A 23,846-nucleotide genomic window follows, 5' to 3' on the forward strand; every position below is an offset into this window, starting at 1 on the left:
TGTAAGACTGAATCTAGGGAATTATGATACGGGAGTATATTTTGAGGTGGGACACGCGGATAAGTTAAGTTCTTAAAACACTAAATCTCGTATCTTGAATCAGTTGAAGTTTGTGTGAAAATTTAAGTGGATCGGTATACTGAAAATCTAAGTGAATCGTTTAGAACTTAAAGTGTTTATAGCTCAACGTTGCTAGTGATTCGTCTTAAATTGATATGATCCCCTGACGCGAACGCAAACAAAAATATTGTCTGTAAATATTTCTTTACTACATTTCATTAAAGAAAAATCACAAAAAGATTTTCAGAGTGTTTTAGTATAAACTTTGAAAAATACAAAAAAAAAAAATTGTTTCTACTTTATTTTCGACAACCGATGTCTGAAAGCTGAGTTTTAAAATCTTAGTATGTTGAACATGTTTCAGAAATTAAACAAGTTCATTAATTTGAAACTTGAGGTTTTAAAATAAAAATTCTAAAAACAGTTTGTGCAAATCTCCAAGTTCATTAATTTGGACTTGGTTGATAATCTGTAAAGAATTTGGATGCTTAACTGTCAAATATAGAGTTATTTGATAGGGGGAGTAGAGTCAGGCAATCTTGGGAGTTTTAATGTCATACATCTATGTTTAGAGCCAGGTTACCAATTCTAGATGACCTAAAAGCTTTCATTGTAAAATATTTATGTTTAGAGCTAGGTTTACGATCTTGGACCTAAAGTGTTAAATATTTTACAACTGGTTTGAAATTGTTAGCTTTTCAGATGATAAGCCAAATTACGATCCTGATAGCTGAGGCTAAGGGGGAGTTTAAAGACGAGCACAAACCAGGTGACGATCCTGAAAAGTCGCCGAAAGCTTAAAGAAAGGGGGAGCCTGGAGAGAGAGAAAGTTTGCTGAAAGGGGGAGCAGCTGAAGTTATAAGCAGATCCAAGGGGAGTCTGTTAAAGTAAAAGGGAAAGTCTGTGGTGCTGAAGATGTTAACACTTCTGGAAGACTCAGAAAGAGAGAAGATAGAAAACTACGAGATTGATTATAGTAATATCCAAGGGGGAGTCTGTGGTGCAGTATGTCTATCACTTCCGTCAATCACGTATCGTAGCTTAATAAGATGAGACAAGATTGGTGCTGAACAGAGTAAAATATAAAGTTCATGCATGTTATAGTTAGTTCGTAAGAACGGACCTAATAGGTTCGTACGAATAGACTGAATATTGAATATGTGGGTTCGTAACATGTAGGTTCGTACGAAGAGAGTGGGTTCTTACGAACCAAGGCCCGTTCATAGGTAGTTTAGTACGAAGCCACTATGTCTATATATAGAGGTGTAGGGTCTTGTTCATTTGTAACTTTCGAGCATTAAAGAGGCGAAGCTCTGCTCATTTGTGTTCGTGGTTCTGTACTTGTCAATCTTATACAAAACAACATTTAATTACATCTTTGTGTTCAATCTACCCACGTACTTGGATTCCGCACAAGATGCGTGTTCATTGCATTCAACGGTTAAGGAATCGATCCTCAAAGCGAATCCACATAGACGCCCATCATGCTCGTACTGAGGCCCTTCTCATGCGGTCGATCCAAGGCGATATATAGGCGACTAACGAGCATGGTCGGACCCCATTGCCGATACCGACATTGCCTCCTAGCCCTGGACAGGATCCGGGGTCATCAGGCACGACTCAGGATCCGGGGCCCTCAGGCACGACTCAGGAGCGTTAGGATGCGGATCCAACGGTTTAAGATTGTTATACTTTTTTTTGTATTTTGATTGTTTATGTATTTTGGACGATGTCATCTATATATATATAAACTTATTATATAGTTAAATTTGCAGTTTCAGTTTATTTATATTTGTGATTGTTTAGATTGGTTTGCTTGGTTACGTATAATGTATAATGTTATAATACTACACATTGTGAATACATCAACATAAAAAATAATACAAAATACAACTACGTTACGGCACGATACAGTACAAAGATGATACGATATCATACGACACGTCATGATAAAATATAACATAGTTAAAAATGTGATACGATATGTCACGATACGCTATAATACGTCACGATAAAATATAATAAAGTTAAAAATGTGATAGATACGTCACGATACGTTATGATACGCTACAATACATCACGATAAAATATTAAAAGTTAAAAATGTGATACGATATGTCACGATACGCTATAATACGATACGTAACGATATAAAAAATAAAAATTTTAAAACTCATAAAACAAAAATAACTAACAATAAGCACGAATAACCAAACCCAACACACCAAAACCTCAAAAAATCAGGACCTCAATACGGATCGTATAGTCCTATACGATCCGTATAAGACGCCCGCCAGACATACGCTGACCCTGTCAGTCTGTCATGTCTTAATTTTATCCAATATGAATCGTATAGGCCTATACGATCGAATGTCAAAGTGTGAGGATAGATTCACCGGTGTGCGAATAGAATCTCCGTTTAATTATTAAAGGCAAAACCATTCTCAATTCCCATGAACGAATATCTATTTTATTCAAAACCATACTATTACTATGATATGACAAACTTAATTTGTATGTATATGCATAGTGATAGCTTTTTAATTATAGATGTTTATAGATTTAAAATTAAAGTCGATACTAAATTATTTCAAGTATTTGGACACACATTATGTTATTGATTTGAGAGTGAATTGCAAGTTTTGTCCTTTATCTTTAGGCTATTTTGCAAGTTTTGTCCTTTATGTTTAAATTTGACGAGTTTTGTCCTTTATGTTTAAAAATCAAGCACGTTTTATCCTTTGGGCCTTAAAAATCAAGCACGTTTTGTCCTTTATGTTTAAAAATCAAGCACGTTTTGTCCTTTATGTTTAAAAAATCAAATACGTTTTGTCCTTAAAAATCAAGCACGTTTTGCCCCAAAGGGTAAAACGTGCTTGATTTTCAAACATAAAGGACAAAACTCGTCAAATTTAAACATAAAGGACAAAATTTGCAAAATGGCCTAAAGATAAAGGACAAAACTTGCAATTCACTCTTGATTTGATTGACTAGTTAATGAGAAGGTGTGGCAAATGGATTGATCATCACTTGCCCTTTCTTCTTCTCTGGCATACAAAACACCACAGCCATTAAACCAGACTTAACCTTCTCAGCGATCATGATTATAACACAAAACAAAACCCTACAAACCACCACCATCCCAAATATTATCAACAAATCAGTCCACTTTGAATAACCCATTTCAACTTGCCATTTCTCCCTTAATATATATTCTCCATCGATAACTTTTTGCACCCCGGCTTCTTTATAGACATACATTACCCCTTCAAACTCGTTCTTGAACAGTCCTTGATAGGCATACTTGTGAAATCCAATGTAAAATAGAGGGTATTTCCAAAACGGGTAAGGTAAATCATTGGGTAAGCGAAAGAACCCACCACCTAGAATCATGAGGCCTTGAATCCCCGCACCTACTATGATTCCCATTAAATAATTCGGAACTATGCTTGCGACGATCATCATAAGGCTCTCAACTACCAACATACAAGAAAATAGTACCGATGTGTAGTATGCAAAGTGATCCAATCCGTCACGAAGTCCTGCTAGGTAGTATGCTAATGTCCCTGGAATCACGGATACTAGTAACAAGTATGGAATTGAAGATAGGGTGTTTGCTATAACAAAAGCCCCGGTTGAGTAATGTCCATTTAATCTTTCACGTTCGAATACTTTCATGTCCTCCACAAATGAGGGGAACCCCCCTATGGCCATGAATGTTAAGAATGAAGCCACAAACATTAGCATCGAACTTCTAGCCTGCAAGTATTGTTAGAAAAAAAAGGAAAATATATTTTGAGTGACAATAAAGGGATCAGCTTATTAATCACAGCTAATTCACAGTTCATCAATCATGTATTTTTTTTCCTTTTTGAACTATGTAAATTCCTATATATTGGAGTTTCTTTTCATTGTAAAATTATTAGAAAATAAACAGAATTTCAAACCTTTTCATGAATTCTCTCTCTGATTATTAACAAGTATGTATCCATAATGCATGTGAGGAAGTGTATATCCATGGTGTATAATAACATATTTTTTTTTAATTTGTAGCTTGACTAGAAATAATTGAGTTTATTTGGCAACCCACCCACCCACCCACCAGGTTTGCTTAATTTTTCTAATAATTCAAAATAAATAAATATTGAATTGAATTTCATTGCCTTTTAATATTTCTAATAATTCATTCACATTTAATTTTGTTTTTTCTTAAATAACTTATAACATCTATGTTTTTTTTTTCTTCTAAAATCCAAATACATGTTTTGTTTTGTTTTGTTCTTTTTATCAATATTCGGATAGGGATATGTTTATTAGTGAACAAACTCCTTGATAGTGAACACTATGGAACTAATCCTAGCTCTTGATTATCAATACACAAGTGTAAATTAATGACCAAAATTTGATAATGAAAATACAACAGTGTATTTTACGATTTAGGGATATAAATCAATGGCCAGGATTTGTTCACTTAATTCACAAATACACCAATGTTCACTCTATAACTCCACCCTATTCTGATATATCTATCTTTTATTGAAAGCAAATCAAAATGTCAAGATAAATAACTAATAAACAATTTTTTGTATTTAGATTTTTTGAAATGCAAACATTACATGAAATTAAAGAAAACCCCAATTATATGCTAAATAAATTATTGGAAAATAATAAGAAATTCAACATTAATAGATCTAGTCTGCTCCCTCTACAAGCTAACTACCTACAAACCAACATGTTCAAAAAATTTATTTACCCATATCAATTTCCTCGACCACCTATTAATCAAAAAATTCTATCATAGGAAAACTGAAATTGCATCAATTAGATCGATCCAACTATTGTATTACCAACAATATCTAAAGTAATATAGTTTTGTTACCTCAACTGAACTATAACTGGACCCAACTTTATAGTAGAGTGTTCCAAGACCTAAGGACAATGCTAAGTATATAGCGAGGCGCAACCAGTAGTAGCCAAGATCACGATGCATGTTGACGAAAGACCTCTTCGTGAGTACAAGAGATTGGGTTGAGAAGTTAGCATGGTCCTTAATATTATCATGTGCTGCATCACCCTATAAATACCCAAGAAAATATCCATCTTTTATTATTACCAAAAGCAAAACAATCTCTGTTATGATTTTACTTTGATATTAATGAATTACTACTTCACCTTCTCGCAGATTTCGGTTATGTTACTGTTAACTTCTTGGTAAGTAGTAGATGACTTGTAAGAATCTATTAAGATATTAATAACTTCCTCTGTAGCTATCCTTTCAGCTGAACCTTGTTCAATGTCCTGTGAATCAGCTACACATTAGATTTCTAGATATTTTTCAAAAATACATATGTTCTTTCCAACCCTGCATCTTTAAAAAACATCTATATATACCCTATTATCACCACTTTTTACACTTATTTTTTAAAATCAAAATCATTTTATACCAAAATATATTATGTTAATTTGATTTATTTAAAATAAAAACTATATTTGAAAAATATATTAGAACCTTTATAGAATTTGAGGAAGTCTTTAATTTTAAAATTAAAAATTTAACATCACAAAAAACAAAAATCTCATCAATTAAAAATAAAAAATTATATTAAGTAAATTAATTAAAGAGTCATATTTTTTTTTGAACGGCAAAGAATCTCACGTGTAAACCCACCCTGCTCGGCGCTATGTCGAAGTTCGACTCCTCGACCGCCATGAAACCGTGCGCCCCGATGCGCGGGAACCGGATAGAATCCGTAAACCCTCGCCCCGCTTAAGGTTCGAACCCAGGATTAAAGCACAGATTCATCCCTTCACCCAGATGTCCCTCGAAAATGACCCACTCGAAAATGACCTAAGCGAGAATCGAACTTTCGTCTCCACTAGGGAGGGCAGACCAAATTATCACTAGACCAAGTTCTCAGGACAATTAAAGAGTCATATTCATCTCTAATTCTAGCACATAGCTTATTAAGGCTTGCAACTTGTGCGGGATTTGGTTTGAGTTTTCTTTAGGAATGCCATCACTTAAGAATTACATAAATGAGTTTATGTTGAAGTTCATGATTGAGAATGTAGAGAACATAACTTGAAAATTCTAAAGAAATATGTATTGATGGTGTGAACGTCTGTGTGGTACACAATAAATACGATAGATAAGAAGCATGATAGATACGGAGTGTACGTTTAGTAAAGATGTTACCTCATCAAAATCCTTATTTATTGTTCTAAGAAAGTGATCAGATAAATTCTGGAAATTTGGGCAAGGGAAGCCATTCAAAGCGAAAAACTGCATCCAAACAAGATATAAATTTAGCTTATTTAGTTCACGTTTTTTCTATTGAAAATCATCTAGGCATGAACTGAATTGTATGATGTCCCTACTTCATTTGCATAGCTCGTCTTGCCAAAGTAAATTGTTCTTCCATAAGAAAGAAGGCAAAGATTATGAAAAAGCCGAAATACTTCACTGGATGGCTGATGAATTGATGCAATGATGGTCCTTCCGTGGTGTTGATCAAGCCTTGCAATCCTGCTCATCACATAGTATGAAGCAGCACTATCAAGACCGCTTGTTGGTTCATCAAGAAAGAGAAGCTTAGGACGAGTTAAGATCTCGATACATATGCAAACTCGTCTCTTCTGGCCTCCACTCAGGCCTTTAGCTCCCCACCCTCCGATCCTCGTGTCCATTGAATCTTGAAGACCCATCTCTTTTATGGTCATTTCCGCTATCTCCTTCTTCTCGGTTTTAGACATGGAGTCTGGCAGTTGAAGCTGCGCTGAATAGTAGACACTTTCACGGACCGTAAGTGATGTGATCAATGTATCATCTTGTGTCACATAAGCCTGCATAGTTTTGAACTGTCAGTAATTATGTGTTATCAACTGAAAATGAGACCAAGGATGATCCTAATAAAATCGTATGTCCTAAATATTTTTAATTCTTACCGAAGTCCCATATGCTAGAGCTCTCTTGATTCCATTAATTAAAATATCACCACTCTTCCTAGTCTTGGGATCTAGTCTTCCTGCATAAAAAAATGGACAGGGCTATACAAATTAATATCACTCTCATTTATCCAGATACTGCTGACATGTAATACAAGCTGCATTATAGGAAAATAAATGATCATATGGTTCATAAGAAAGCCAAAATCATATGGCCCGTATGATGTTTTGATTGACAAATACATAACTGACGTGGCCACTGAATGACCAATACGGCCTTCGCACACGACCCATATTATATATAAGATGTGATCACTTTGTGTACACTACTGGGGTGGTCAATCTTCAACAACACCCTAGAAAATATTAGTTAAAATTGTAATACCATTTATCGATCATTATAAGGGTGGATGCTTGGACGGTATAATCTCATTATCTCAGGATGGGAGATCGGTACCTAGTCCACGTAGACAAATGGGAGAATCGATGTTGGGGTGGAGGGGATGATGGTCATGACCAAGATGAAGATTTTTGAAGAGGATGGGAATGATTAGTCAGGTGGTATAGCGCCACCCCCCAGCCATAGCGCCTTATCGCGCCGCAACACACCGCCCCGGGCGGCGCCATACAGCAGATTCCGGCCTCCCCGTGAAGATTATAATTGCGTGTAGTTAGTTAATTCTCTCACACACATATATATACAAAGATATATACATAAATTGAAGGCGTATAACTTCACTACACACCCATGTGATATAACCCCCTTTTCTTACGCAAATGTCAGGTATCCAATAACCCCACATGATGAGGGGTGACCACTACACATGGCCTTAGGGCATTACAACCCACCCTCTATGTACTTTAGCTTTATATCTTTGAGAATAATTATTATTAATATAGGGGCATGATTTAGAGAAAACGGTGAGAAGTGTGAGAACGGTGAGAACGCTTATAGGTCGTCCGATCAAAACAATCCATGGACTAGATTGCACGGTGGCGTTTTCGTAAATAACATCAAGTTTATTATGTGGGACGTGTTCATTAAGGGCAAAAGGGTCTTTTACCGCTCATATTTAAAACGCCATCAAATGATAACACGTCATTCAGAAAAAATAAAACGCTATTAAAAACAAAACGCCAAAAAATTATGATAAAACGCGTTGGATATTACAGGAAGATGAAACAAACACAGTAACTGAATTTCAGTTATTAACATTTATTAGAAGAAATTTTCTCCTAAATTACGCGCCAAAAAATCATTACATAAACAAGGTAAAACATAGCTTCTATAATCACTTAAATCTATCCATATCTGCAAAATCATCTTTAACCAAAAACGCCAACTTAACCAAAACGCCAAAAATGGCAACAATCGTTTCGTGGAGATACACTATCGCAATCAGGCGATTCGTCCTCCGTTTTGACAACAGAAGGAAGGTGTATGTTAAGACGGTCAGGGCAATTTGGAAGATGGAAGAAGAGGTACAGAGGGGTATCTTATCCCTTGGCATCGCTCTAGACAATGAATGCCATGAAACACATATGCTTATGAAAGCATTAACCAGGAAATTTGGACCAGTCAAAGCAGATGTGAAGCCGCACTCTGTCATGACATTATGGCGTTTTGATGATGAAACAGACATTGTGACCGTTACATACGACAGAGGAGAGCAGGAAGTCTACTAGCTAGAAAACATCATGACAAAGCAGGGTCTGGGTTTCATGGAAGAATTGCATAACGCCACTTGTACGAACACAGAAATGGACTCAAAATTGGAGTTAATGCAAGACATGTTCAAGTGGAGGCTTCAGAATTTTCAGAAACAAGAAGCCAATGAAGGTGAAGGTGATGATATGGATGAAGATCCAGATGAAGACTCCGAGGAAGAAGATGACGCAAGTAATGGATACTTTTCGGATAAAGTACCTTATGACGAAGGGTTTAATTTTTTTGCCTCTTTTTTTTCTTCTGTGTAATCTTTTTTTTTAATATTATTAAATGATATACTTCTCTCTTTATTGGCAAAACGACAAAATATACTAAAAAAGGTTATTCCTTACAAAACGTAAAAAATAACAAAAAATATTTTTCCTGCTTAATATTTTATTTTCTCCGTTATTGTATTTTGTCATCTTTGTCTGCATAACGCCATTTAAAAAAATGTCAAACTTAGAAGATGGGACGTCTATCACCTATAAAACTGATAAAACCTGATCAAAACAGTAAACACAAAAACAGTAACTGAAAAGACGGTTACTTTATTACTATCATTTATTACAATAAAAAAGTCCTGCCTAAACTACGCGCCAAAAAACTCCTATAAGAGAGAGGTCTGTACACAATGAAATTGATCACACCCAGAAAAACAAACGCCGTATCCTCTAGAAACCACTCACTTTAAAACGGCAAATAATGTTAGTTAAAATAACAATAGATGGCAAAGCTTTCACTGAATGGATTCTTTGTCACACCCCCAAATTCCACCTGCGGATAACACCCGCTTCGGGGGCGTGACTGACCAGGATCCAGCCACCAATTATACTGAGCATTTAAGAAATATTTAATATCCGTAGTAATTAGCAATATCAGAGTTTAGGTTCGGTAATTAGTTTAACAAAACAGCGGAAGCATAAACCAAAATAGTTTTAAAGACAGTTCGTTGTTCAAAACAGTTATCCCAACACACGGGTTTGACGAACACTACACATCCCCAAGCAGCAGCTCCTGAATCATTGGTTACCTGCAAAGCATGCAGTAAGGGGTCAACAATAATGCTGAGTGAGTTCACTAGTTGTCCAGTTTTAATTACCAAAAACTTGTTTCACCGGTTAATTTACCCGTTTATACATGCCCTGGGGAGCTACCCCAAAAGTTAGCGACTAAACTGTTTTTCCAATACCGAACACTAGGTAACCGTTGCGTATCCGCAGGATGCCCCGATGTCAATGTTCTATCATCATTGACGGATTTCTGAGTCTATTAGTTCACGCCCGTCCCAAACCAGGGCACGGTGTGAGGCTGGTAAACACCTAAATAGCGCTATCAACTAATAACCCGTTCGCCTAACCCGGCGACTAATCGGTATTTGTAGTAGGGACTTGAGTGATAGAGTTTCGTTTAGTGCCGTTAGTTGCAATCCGTATAAACAGTAATTAACCAAAAGGTTTCCCAATACCCGGGAAGGAAAAGTAAGTTTCGTTCCCAATAACTAGGGAAGGTATGTAAATGGTATCCCCTTTTACCAGGGGATAGGATTGTCCAAAAGGTTTCCCAATACCAGGGAAGGAAAAGTAAGTTTTGTTCCCAATAACCAGGGAAAGTATGTAAATGGTATCCCCTTTTACCAGGGGATAGGGTTGTTAGTCTCGTGTCCCAAACCACCGGGACGCATGCTTTTAAGTTGTGAACTCACCTTGGGTTGCTCGGTAGGTTTAGGTTACTCGGTCAAACACGCTGGTCACCATGTCCTAACATGGTTACCGGTATAGGTCAGATACAAGTATTCACGTAAAACACATACTGGCACGTAACATGCATACAAGTAAACAGTCATGGGGTTATTGGGCCGGCCTAATCAATTAAGCAGTCAACAGTAACACATAACCCAGTCAACAGATAGCCCATAACACATAATGGCCCAATAACCAAAGTGGACAGCCCACTCGCAACCAGCTGGTCTCGAGTCGCAACCAGGTGGTTTCGGCTTGTCACGTTATGGTTGCGAGTCGTAACCGTGTGGTCTCGAGTCATCATGCTGTGGTTGCGAGTCGCAACCGTCGTAGTCTCGAGTCGCAATCGTGAGGTTTCGAGTTGTCATGCTATGGTTGCGAGTCGCAACTACGTGGTCTCGAGTTGTCTTGCCTTGGTTGCGAGTCGCAACGGTGTGGTTGCGAGTCGTAAGCTGTCCCTTTCACGTACACGTGATGATGCAGATCTATCAGTCCAATAAGTACTATGCAATCAGACCCAGATTAGGAAACAACCAATAAGGTTCCACTAACACTTTTCCTAAACTGACCAACCATGAAAATAGATCAAACTTTGCCATTTTTAAAAACCTTCAAACCATATTCAACAAGTTCATCCTATATTCAAAGTTTTCTAGGGTTTTCATGCCAACATAATCACACATTTTTGAACCAAAACTCACATATTTCTAGCAAGATCATCATGTAAGAACAAGAAACACACATGTTTGTAGCCGAAATCTCATATTTAACAACATCATTTTGCAAGGACAATGAAGCATAGATTGGTTAGCCATGAATACTCTTAGACTACCATTTTCTAACCATTTTTAAACATGTTACCACATATTGTCAAGCTTTACAAACCAACCTAAGAATCATGCATCTTGTTTCTAACCAAACATTTTCTAGTTCATATATCACACATAATTTCTACACACAAAATAGAACACTAACCGGTTTGAGAAGAAGAAGCCGTAAACAAGGAAAAGAACCGAGAAGATGGAGTGTCCGAGTTAGTGGTCTTGACCGAGTCCTTGTCCGAGATCCTTGCTTGGTCCGAAAATAGGAAGAGATGGAATGTTGTTTTGGGGTTTTCTAGTTTGAGAGAAAATAGGAGAAGTGTGTTTGTGTGTTGTGTATGAAATGAGGGAAAGTGGGGAAAGGTGGGGTATATATACCAAGGGATGTTTCGGGTTGGGCTTGGGGTTTCGGCCCAAACCGGTTACGGCCCAAAGGCCCACTCGCAACCGCCCGGTTGCGAGTCATGGTCACAAATCACTCGAGACCTCATGGTCTCGAGTCGGGTTCCTTGTTCTCGGGTTGGGTTTTCGGCTCACATATAACACATACATATATACATACCAATGCACACATAACAAAGCACATATCACATAAAGATTCACGTTATCATTAAGTTTAGTCAGTCACTAGTCACATAATGTACAAACAAGTTACATCACGACACAACGAAAAGTTCTAGTTTTCGGGTTGTCACATCATCCCCAAGTTGAAAGAAATTTCGTCCCGAAATTTGATGGCACTCACTGAGGAAGCTAGTCAAGTTGTAAGGTTTTCCCGGTTATCCTGGGGTGTCACATCCACCCCCCGTTGATCTGGAATTTCGTCCCGAAATTCCGTAGCTTCAGCCTCAGTAGCGTTTGTACTGTTCTCAAACAGTTGGGGATATTTTTGTTTCATCCGATCTTCGCGCTCCCAGGTGAACTCTGGGCCGCGACGTGAGTTACAACGGACTCGAACAAGAGGTATTCTAGTGCTCTTGAGGACCTTAACATCCCGGTCCGTGATTTCGACAGGTTCTTCGACGAATTTCAACTGTTCGTCGATCGTGAGTTCCTTCAGAGGAACTACGTGCGTCTCATCTGACAGACACTTCTTCAGATTCGACACATGGAAAACGTGGTGAACTGCACCGAGTTCTGCTGGTAAGTTCAGTCTGTAGGCCACCTTGCCTATTTTCTCAAGGATTTCGAAAGGTCCAACGTACCGTGGGTTGAGTTTGCCTCGTTTACCAAAACGAACCACACCCTTCCAGGGTGAAACTTTGAGTGATACCCGCTCCCCAACCTGGAGCTCAAGTGGTTTCCTGCCCTTATCGGCGTAGGCCTTCTGACGGTCACGAGCGGCCGCCATGCGTTGTCGTATTTGAGCAATCCGCTCAGTAGTGTCTACCACATGTTCTGGACCAGTGATTTGACTATCCCCCACCTCTGCCCAACAAAGAGGTGACCGGCATTTACGTCCGTACAATGCCTCAAACGGAGCAGCTTTAATGCTGGTGTGGTAGCTGTTATTATACGAGAATTCCACGAGTGGCAGATGCCTTTCCCGGCTGTTGCCAAAGTCGTTTACACAAGCGCGAAGCATGTCTTCTAATGTTTGAATAGCGCGTTCGGATTGCCTGTCCGTCTGTGGGTGATATGTTGTGCTCATAACTAAACGTGAGCCAAAAGACTTGTGCATTGCTTGTCACAGTTCCGAAGTAAAACGTGCATCTCGATCAGAGATGATAGAGGTGGGCACCCCGTGCCTCGAAACCACTTCCTTGAGGTATATCTTCGCCAGAGTGGAGAATTCATCTGTTGTCTTCGATTGCCAAGAAGTGTGCGGATTTCGTGAGTCGATCCACGATCACCCAGATAGTGTCGTTTCCGCGTTGTGATCTAGGTAGGCCAGTAACGAAATCCATGGAAATTTACTCCCATTTCCATTGTGGTATCTCTGGTTGTTGGAGTAGGCCTGAGGGTTTCTGATATTCCGTCTTGACTCGCGCACAAGTCAAACACTTGCTGACGTAAGTTGCTATGTGGGCCTTCATGCTAGGCCACCAATACGTAGTCTTAATATCGTGGTACATCTTGTCCGAACCAGGGTGTACTGAGTAGCGAGATTTGTGCGCTTCATTCATCGCAAGTTCTCGTAAGTCGCCATAGAGTGGGACCCAAATGCGTCCTGTTACATAATAAGCACCGTCTTCCTTCTGTTCTAAGTGTTGCCTTGACCCGCGTAGGGCTTCAGCTCTAACGTTCTCTGGTTTCAGTGCTTCTATCTGAGCAGCTCGTATTTGCGAAGGTAGACTAGAATGGATCGTGAGTTGTAAAGCTCTTACGCGCTTAGGCGTAGTGTCCTTCCGACTGAGGTCGTCTGCCACTACATTGGCCTTGCCCGGGTGATACCTGGCACTCGTAATCATTCAGCAGTCCGACCCATCGTCGCTGTCGCATATTTAGTTCCTTCTGCTTGAATATGTGTTCTAAACTTCCGTGGTCGGTGTAGATGGCGTACTTGGTTCCGTATAGGTAATGCCGTCATAACTTACGTGCGAAGATCACTGCTCCCAGTTCCAAATCATGCGTTGTGTAGTTCCTTTCGTGCGTCCTAAGTTGTCGAGAGGCGTAAGCAATAACCCTCTCGCGTTGCATCCGTGTGTACTGGGACCCTGATTCGAAGCATCATGGTATACCGCTAGATCACCCGTACCCTAGGGTGAAGATGATGCTCAGTGCATTACAAATTTGGGATTCGAAAGCTGAAAAGACGTCCTCCTGTCTTGGTCTTTCACGAACGCAACACCCCGATGTGCCAACGAGACTTAAGCTGTGCGACCTTCGAAAATCTTGTGATTAAGCTGCGATAGTATCTAGTGGGACCAAGAAACTCTTGTATCCTCGAAGGGATCTTTGATGTTGATCAGTTCCTAACAAAATGGATCTTAGCGAGACCCATGTGTATTCCCACTTCGTTGTTTGATAAAAAGAAAATGTGTACTTCCCGAATCCTGAAGTCATACTTAGGTAGACTTCGCACGTAGACGCTCCTCCCCTAGAAGCTCTACAATGGAATACAAGTGTTGTTCATGGTGCCCCTTTCTCCTAGAAGTGATTCAAAACGTACTAGATAAACACAGTTGCAGTGTGATCCATAAAGCAGCTGGTGGGTTGTTCACCCCAAAAGGTCATGGAATGATTCATCCGGTGTTTCCTGGAAATGGCCTTATTGCGTTTGCTATGCCGTTTTAGGAACATCCTCCATTTGGACTTCCATCTGATGTTAGTTCGTTCGCTACTCAATCTTCACATAGGAGCATGACCCATGTAACTGGTCAACAGGTTGCCAATACGGGATCGAGACAAACGGTTATGGGCTGTCACCTTGATGAGTTCTTAATAGTCAGTATACACACGAAAAGGCCCATCTTCCCTAGGATAAGTGGGGCTCCCCCAAAGCGAAGAACTAGACCCTACAAAACTCCTGTCCAACGGTTCCTATAGTTGCTTTGATAGATCTTGCGACCTTCCTGGCGCAAAATGGTAAAGGTACAAGTAATCAGGGCTGCCTCAGACGTGAGATCAAACTGAGATTCCGCCTAACAAATTTTCAGAAGAAAAACTGAATGTTCCTCGGATAGCACGCCGAGAGAAACAACGAACAACTGGTGGATCCTCGATCCACTTTTCCTTAGCCTTAACATCCGTAGCGGTTGCTAACACAGCGGAGTAATCTCTCTGTAGACACTTCTGGCCTCCACAGCTGAGATGGCGCTAACTATTGAACTACTCTGATGCTTTAGAACAATTGCCGATTCTCCACACAAAGTTTTCTCCTCACCGGGTATATTCGCGCGATTCCTGGGTAACCAATTCACACTAACTACTGCGTTGAAACCATCGAGTGTGGTAGAAGGAAGGTCGACATCGGACACTCGTCCCACAAGGTCGTGTTTACATCCTAACGAACTTTTGAGATTCTATTGACTTGCCATCAGTCGATTCCACATCTGGTTCGGTTTCAGGAAGTATCAGGGTTAAGCAGAATAGAGATGAAGCAAACAACTACCCATACAAGCTACCATGTTGCTACTATGCCTGGCGTCGCCTGCGCCAATCCTAAATGCCCTTCCACGAGCATCATTTCCAATGTTGTTGTTACGGTTGCGAGGATTCCCATTACTATTATCATTCCCCTGGTTGTTGACCTTGAGGTTGTCGCGACTGTTGTTTCTGATGTCGTTGCTTGAAATGGTGCGCTACGATCCTTCACTGACAAGTCCATCTTGTCACGTTTCCGTGCCGCGTCCCAAGACGTACTTATTGAGCTGGCCGTTACGCATTTCCGTACCATTGTCAATTGTCATCGCTTATGGCCCGACTGATTCGTAAGAGCTGGCTCCTATGAGCCGCTGACTAGGGTTAAGGGTTCGATTGAAGTCAATTCGCTGATGCTCGTTGTCGGTGACTAGGGTCGTTCAAATGCTGAAGCCAGTAAGGTACTACGTCTACCCTCTTGACTGAGTACTACACGGTATGTTGAGATAGTGTTGCAGAAGTGATCGCACTTCGGGATTTAAGACGTCAACACGTTAAGTTCCAGCAAGCGAAGAAAGGTGAGAAGGATATAGTCCAATCATTGTCGTTTCAACATCCATCCCAGGGATGTTCATACAAGCACCTAATGTTCTACACAGTTCGCTAGGCGTTCATATGGGTGTTCAGGTAATACTCGATAGCATCGAGGTTCGAAAGGGGTGCAGTGAGAAGTGAAAAGATCGTGTTCGAGTAGGAGACAATCACTGCTACGGTTCCTATGGACTGTTGTGTTTCTCATCATACAGATAACGAAACGGAACCCCTTTTTCACTTGTTAAGCCTCACTGGGACTTACATCCACCCCACTATATTATTATGTGTGCACCCACAATAATATTGTGATTTGCATGTTCATCTCAGCTCCTCTTAACTCATGTCAAATGGTTCCCCACACTCGAGTAGATTTCAAAGAGTATTAAGTAGTGTAAGTCACGGAGGTTTAGGGAATTACCACCCTATCAATCACATGATACGAGAAAGTGTTCAGGAATTCATATTGGTGTGCTAACGTGCAATCACATGCAATATCGTATGTGGGCGTTCACTAGTTAGGCATACTAGTACGTATAGCGAAACAGGAAACATAAAGTAAGCAAACAAGTAAACACTGGTCCGAGCTATGAGGTTAAAAGTGTTGAGCCTTGTACTTGGAGTGTAGTGTCGTCACGAGTCACGGGTTATAGTCTGGTTTTCTCCAAAAAGATTTTCCCCTTTTTAAAACCAAGTTCACTATAACCAATGGCTCTGATACCAATCTGTCACACCCCCAAATTCCACCTGCGGATAACACCCGCTTCGGGGGCGTGACTGACCAGGATCCAGCCACCAATTATACTGAGCATTTAAGAAATATTTAATATCCGTAGTAATTAGCAATATCAGAGTTTAGGTTCGGTAATTAGTTTAACAAAACAGCGGAAGCATAAACCAAAATAGTTTTAAAGACAGTTCGTTGTTCAAAACAGTTATCCCAACACACGGGTTTGACGAACACTACACATCCCCAAGCAGCAGCTCCTGAATCATTGGTTACCTGCAAAGCATGCAGTAAGGGGTCAACAATAATGCTGAGTGAGTTCACTAGTTGTCCAGTTTTAATTACCAAAAACTTGTTTCACCGGTTAATTTACCCGTTTATACATGCCCTGGGGAGCTACCCCAAAAGTTAGCGACTAAACTGTTTTTCCAATACCGAACACTAGGTAACCGTTGCGTATCCGCAGGATGCCCCGATGTCAATGTTCTATCATCATTGACGGATTTCTGAGTCTATTAGTTCACGCCCGTCCCAAACCAGGGCACGGTGTGAGGCTGGTAAACACCTAAATAGCGCTATCAACTAATAACCCGTTCGCCTAACCCGGCGACTAATCGGTATTTGTAGTAGGGACTTGAGTGATAGAGTTTCGTTTAGTGCCGTTAGTTGCAATCCGTATAAACAGTAATTAACCAAAAGGTTTCCCAATACCCGGGAAGGAAAAGTAAGTTTCGTTCCCAATAACTAGGGAAGGTATGTAAATGGTATCCCCTTTTACCAGGGGATAGGATTGTCCAAAAGGTTTCCCAATACCAGGGAAGGAAAAGTAAGTTTTGTTCCCAATAACCAGGGAAAGTATGTAAATGGTATCCCCTTTTACCAGGGGATAGGGTTGTTAGTCTCGTGTCCCAAACCACCGGGACGCATGCTTTTAAGTTGTGAACTCACCTTGGGTTGCTCGGTAGGTTTAGGTTACTCGGTCAAACACGCTGGTCACCATGTCCTAACATGGTTACCGGTATAGGTCAGATACAAGTATTCACGTAAAACACATACTGGCACGTAACATGCATACAAGTAAACAGTCATGGGGTTATTGGGCCGGCCTAATCAATTAAGCAGTCAACAGTAACACATAACCCAGTCAACAGATAGCCCATAACACATAATGGCCCAATAACCAAAGTGGACAGCCCACTCGCAACCAGCTGGTCTCGAGTCGCAACCAGGTGGTTTCGGCTTGTCACGTTATGGTTGCGAGTCGTAACCGTGTGGTCTCGAGTCATCATGCTGTGGTTGCGAGTCGCAACCGTCGTAGTCTCGAGTCGCAATCGTGAGGTTTCGAGTTGTCATGCTATGGTTGCGAGTCGCAACTACGTGGTCTCGAGTTGTCTTGCCTTGGTTGCGAGTCGCAACGGTGTGGTTGCGAGTCGTAAGCTGTCCCTTTCACGTACACGTGATGATGCAGATCTATCAGTCCAATAAGTACTATGCAATCAGACCCAGATTAGGAAACAGCCAATAAGGTTCCACTAACACTTTTCCTAAACTGACCAACCATGAAAATAGATCAAACTTTGCCATTTTTAAAAACCTTCAAACCATATTCAACAAGTTCATCCTATATTCAAAGTTTTCTAGGGTTTTCATGCCAACATAATCACACATTTTTGAACCAAAACTCACATATTTCTAGCAAGATCATCATGTAAGAACAAGAAACACACATGTTTGTAGCCGAAATCTCATATTTAACAACATCATTTTGCAAGGACAATGAAGCATAGATTGGTTAGCCATGAATACTCTTAGACTACCATTTTCTAACCATTTTTAAACATGTTACCACATATTGTCAAGCTTTACAAACCAACCTAAGAATCATGCATCTTGTTTCTAACCAAACATTTTCTAGTTCATATATCACACATAATTTCTACACACAAAATAGAACACTAACCGGTTTGAGAAGAAGAAGCCGTAAACAAGGAAAAGAACCGAGAAGATGGAGTGTCCGAGTTAGTGGTCTTGACCGAGTCCTTGTCCGAGATCCTTGCTTGGTCCGAAAATAGGAAGAGATGGAATGTTGTTTTGGGGTTTTCTAGTTTGAGAGAAAATAGGAGAAGTGTGTTTGTGTGTTGTGTATGAAATGAGGGAAAGTGGGGAAAGGTGGGGTATATATACCAAGGGATGTTTCGGGTTGGGCTTGGGGTTTCGGCCCAAACCGGTTACGGCCCAAAGGCCCACTCGCAACCGCCCGGTTGCGAGTCATGGTCACAAATCACTCGAGACCTCATGGTCTCGAGTCGGGTTCCTTGTTCTCGGGTTGGGTTTTCGGCTCACATATAACACATACATATATACATACCAATGCACACATAACAAAGCACATATCACATAAAGATTCACGTTATCATTAAGTTTAGTCAGTCACTAGTCACATAATGTACAAACAAGTTACATCACGACACAACGAAAAGTTCTAGTTTTCGGGTTGTCACATTCTTCTTCCGGGGGGGGGGAGGGGTATCTCAATAATATTTTGCTGAATGAGATGGACAAATATTTTTAGAAAAAGAGACTGATGACAGTGATATGACATCTTGTGAGCTTTGTTCTTGATGAATATAAGCATGGAATAAAGGGATCAACACAAGTATAAAATGTTATTTTGGAATCTATTATCACAAATAGCATCAAGCAAGAGTTGATCTTTAATGACATGCCACCAAACAAGAATATCACACCAAAAAACAGGATGCCACTAAGCAGCTTTGTCTGAAAAAGACGGGGTTTATGTAGAAAAGTTGGCATCTAGCTAAGGTATTCAAAAGGTTCAAAACGCCAAAACAAATTCAAGAAAAAGGAGCTGATGACAGTGAAGATTCGGAAGAGAAATTAGATTACCATTTTTAATTTTTTTTTTCATTTTGTATTGTTTTGTTATAAAGTTATTTGTCGTTTTGTTATCTAATTCTCTACAAATAAACTACATTATTATATAAAACGCCAAAAACTACAAACACGAAAACGCTAGTAATGTGAAAACTGTGAGAACGGGTGCTGGCAAAGCAACTTGTCAAAGGTATTAAACGCCAAAAATTCACTAAACGCCAAAAAAAACATTTGGTCTTATTGTTAACTTATGAAAATATTAATGACCCGTAGTGAATTATTATACAAAACGCCACAAAAAGGCCAAAAAAATTGATCAGAAAACGCTATATCGCCAAAAAATTATCTATGTGACACAAAAACAATTAATTCAACGCCAAAAAGTTTAATAAATACAATTAACGCCAAAAAAACTTAGACGCCAGAAAATATTATACCACGTTGGGAAAATAAAAGAAGATTGAAAAGACAAAAATACCCCTCGGACCCTAATCATGTCCTATTAATATATATACAATTTGATTTTAGTACATATGTGAATGATATCACCACTTTTCTTTATGAAGCTACACATTGAAAACAAAAGGAAGATCTAAATAAAGAACAAATTGCTTGTTAGCATAATTATAGGGAACTCAATACAATTGATATTATTGAGGTTATTATTTTACCATTTCTCTATAATTGGTTAGATGCTACATAACACTTTTTAAATGGTTCTTATAATTTTTATACGACATATGGTTTGTATTTGATCCTACTCCTATATACAATTACCAAGTTTGTGCATAGTAACTTTGACCACCTTTGAACTTTTTTTTTTTTTGCCTACCAACTTTGACCACCTTTGATCTTCTTTTTTGACCATTTTTTATCTTTGACTTTCCCCTTTATAAAAATCTTTGACTTTTTTTTAATTATCCTTTTATTTTTATCCGACTGGTAAATTTGGCTAATTTTGACTTTTTTTTTTTTTTAAGATCAAAGTCGACAAAATTCTTGTCACAACGCGCGAGTAATTTTACTAGTTTAAAGAAAACATTCAAACATCGCTCAATTCCTTTCTCTGTAATATAAAACAAGTTAGAGAAAAGAAAAGCAAACCTTTATATTTAAAGGCATAAAACCAAGCCTCCATAATTTACTGTGAGTGGACAATAAAAAGAAAAAATAATAATAAAATAATTGTGTGTTTAAGATAAAGATATAAAGGCGTTTTGTGTGAAATTGAGGTGGTGGCTGCCGAGAGTGGGTGTGGTGGTGGTTGTTGATTGTGATGACGGTGGCTAGTGGTTTAGAGAGTGAGAGAGAGAGTTGATTTTTGTGTTGAGTATATATGAGTTAGGTCCAGGTACAAAGAATCTTATCGTACAAAAGATATATAAGGCATAAAAAAACAAAAAACAAAAAAAAATCGGTGACAATTTTGTAATTATTTGCTTGTAGGGTAATTATCAAATTACTCTATAAATGATTTTGTAGGGTATTTGATCTTGTAGGGTAATTTTGTAAAATGATCTTATAGGGTAATTATCAAAATTACTCTAAAGGTGTATCAAAATTACTCTCCAAGTTTATTAAACAACATACAGTCAGGGGCGGATTTAGAGTCTTTTTACAGGTTCCCAGGAACCCAGTCGATTTGGAAAAAAAAACGTTTTTTTATAGTGTAAACCTTGTATGATTTGGAAAAAAACGTTTTTTTGTAGTGTAAACCTTGTATGATTTGAAAAAAGGAACCTAGTGAAAAAACTGGCTGGATCCGCCACTGCATACAGTTCAAAATTACTCTACAAGATCATTTGTAAAGTAGTTATGATACTCTACAAAATTACCCTACAAGATCAAAATTACCATACAAGATCATTTGTAAAGTAATTATGATACTCTACAAAATTTATTCTATCAGATCAAAATTACCTTATAAGATTATTCTACAAAATTACCCTACAAGATCATTTGTAGGGTACTTTTGATAATTACTCTACGAGTAAATAATTACGAAAATACCATCGCGTTTTTTACCTTTTCACCTTATTCGTATATTTTGTATGATAAGAGTATTTGTATTTTATCTTTTGCCTATATATAATAGATGAAATAAAGTATTATATTTAACTTCTAGTTTTAATTGTAAAGGTAATTTGATCATTTCACAAAATGTAACTGAGAAAACCTAATAGTTACTAATTTGGACTCAAATGGTTATAAAATGAAAATCTAGGTACCAAGGGCGTTAAACTTTTTGATTTTGTATTCAAATGATTAAAACCACTAAAACAAAATCTTATGAAAAACTATGTTTATTTATTTAAATTATGTAGATAGAGAAGAAAAATGGGATGTAAATGCTCTTAGGATGAAGATTATGAGCAGGGCCGTCTCCGAAAATCACAAAAAAAATTTTGGCCCTGTTCGAGAAAAAAAATTTGGGCCTATTCACAAATCTTCATATAACATAAACTCATCAATCATTCAATCATATATATATATAAATACTAAAAATTCATAATACTACGATAATTTTTATGAAATAGATAAACATATTAGCGAAAATAGTGTAGCAAAAATGATCGAAGTATCGAACTTACTTGCTAAGCAAACAGTGTGGTTCCTCTAGCTTCCTCTTCATACGTTTTTGATGGCCGAATAGGTGTTTATATTTAGGAACGGGAGGCATAATTTCTACATATTAACGAAAAACGTCCATCCAATCACAATTCACACAAAGTCTAATACATTTAACGTACAATTAATAAACAACAGTCAGATGAGGTGCAACTCGAAACCGTAACTCGGAACCGTGGTTGCGACTCCTAACAGATAACAACAAACAAAAAATCAACAATTAACAGACAAATACCTCCTGGCTCTACTGCGAATCTGCGGATGATGATGATGATTATTATCTGCGAATCGCGATGGTTATGAATCCCTGCCGCGAACGTTGTGTACTTGTTCGTCTGTTCGATCAGAAATCATGCGACGTTTGGTTTCCTGAGGAGCGGTAATTGTAGTATTGGTTTGATGATTTGGGCCTGTTATCCGATATAAGATTGGGTTTTTTTTTACAAAGTTTGGACCTGTACTGATTTGGGCTATATATATATAAAGAAAATTTAAAAATTTTTGGGCCCTTTAATGATTTGGGCCCTGTTCTCAAGCCCACTCTGCACATGGGGATAACCGGCCCTGATTATGAGGATCCATACAATGCCATCGACACCGACACAAAATATCATCCTGATCTGGATGATCATGATCCACTCCATCCACCTTAGCTGTTTCTTTGTTGCAAAACAATTGCTAAAGTTGGCATGATTCGAAACGCATAGACGTTTGGTTTCTTTGAACCGAATAACTGCATACCTGCTAAGGCGTCAAGGAGTGTGGATTTGCCAGAGCCAGAAGGACCCATAATAGCTAGGAGCTCACCGGGTATGGCATACCCGGTAACACCTTGAAGTATGGATTGGCTTCCACCGGTTTGTCCATTGCGCACCATAACCCACAAGTCTTTCCAAGTCAAGCACACACCGTTGTTGATGTCACTCTCAGCTTCACCATTACCACAACGGCTGTGTTGATGTCCATCATGGTATGGTGGTTTTAGTGCATGAGATTCCATCTCCACCTCTTGAGGATTCTGTACTTCTATGTCATGAGAGGGTTCCATTCTTAAGAGAGATTAAAAGAAGGGGCGGGGCGGGATGTATTTTAAGGTGTATAAAGATGAAGGATGATTTAGGTTTATATAAGAGTTAAGTCATTCAAGTGTAATGATTTTTTTAATATCTAATAATTTTTTTAACATTGTTCGGAACTAACCTCAATACTCGAGTTAGTTTTCCAGAGACGGAATATCAACCATCCATATTGTTTTTGACGCATCGGGCCTAACTCACTATAGAACACCATTACAGAGAAAACACACCGGTGTGAAGAAACACCTTTGAATCGAGTTTCGATCTTAAGACCTTTAGAGATCCTAAACTTTAACCATCACCTATATCATTGGACCAAAAGGCCCTTGTCAACAATAACATCAAAGTGAAAAAAATATATATAACTTGATACCTACTTTTACAGAACACACAATAATATGTTCTTTTATGAAGATAAATATAATATAAAATCTACATTAAGGGGATGTTTGAATGTGTAACGATAGTTGTTAGTCTTATACTATTGATTATGGTCGTGAAAATGAATGAAACTAAAAAACAGGAACGTATGTATTGTTGTAAAAAATTAAAAATATTAACTATCTATTTTGTTCAATAACTTATAGTTTATTTGTTTGGTATTATATTTCGGTGTCTCGGTTTGATAAC

At 38.7% G+C, this 23,846-nt stretch overlaps 1 protein-coding gene across 1 annotated transcript; it reads right to left on the reverse strand.

Moving 5' to 3' along the window:
• Positions 1–3,046: 3,046 nt before the first annotated feature.
• On the reverse strand, positions 3,047–23,053 carry LOC110888048 (ABC transporter G family member 11). Its single transcript, XM_022135593.2, has 7 exons — positions 22,882–23,053; positions 7,006–7,085; positions 6,439–6,903; positions 6,257–6,343; positions 5,233–5,358; positions 4,940–5,134; positions 3,047–3,819 (listed from the first exon to the last, which is right to left on the reverse strand). The coding sequence occupies exons 1-7, from the start codon at positions 23,015–23,017 to the stop codon at positions 3,055–3,057; spliced, it is 1,854 nt and encodes a 617-aa protein (XP_021991285.1). The 5' UTR covers positions 23,018–23,053; the 3' UTR covers positions 3,047–3,054.
• Positions 23,054–23,846: the final 793 nt, after the last annotated feature.

The sequence above is a fragment of the Helianthus annuus genome, chromosome 11 (genome assembly GCF_002127325.2).
Source record: "Helianthus annuus cultivar XRQ/B chromosome 11, HanXRQr2.0-SUNRISE, whole genome shotgun sequence".
In the NCBI taxonomy this organism is placed as follows: domain Eukaryota; kingdom Viridiplantae; phylum Streptophyta; class Magnoliopsida; order Asterales; family Asteraceae; genus Helianthus; species Helianthus annuus.

Bases quoted from the DNA above. Each gene is read 5' to 3' on its own strand.
- LOC110888048 (XM_022135593.2), bottom strand. From the start codon at position 23,017: ATGGTGCGCAATGGACAAACCGGTGGAAGCCAATCCATACTTCAAGGT. The intron at 5,359-6,256 runs GTAACATCTTTA...GCTGATTCACAG, and splicing joins TAAATAAGGATTTTGATGAG to GACATTGAACAAGGTTCAGC. The intron at 3,820-4,939 runs GTAACAAAACTA...CAATACTTGCAG, and splicing joins CCAGTTATAGTTCAGTTGAG to GCTAGAAGTTCGATGCTAAT.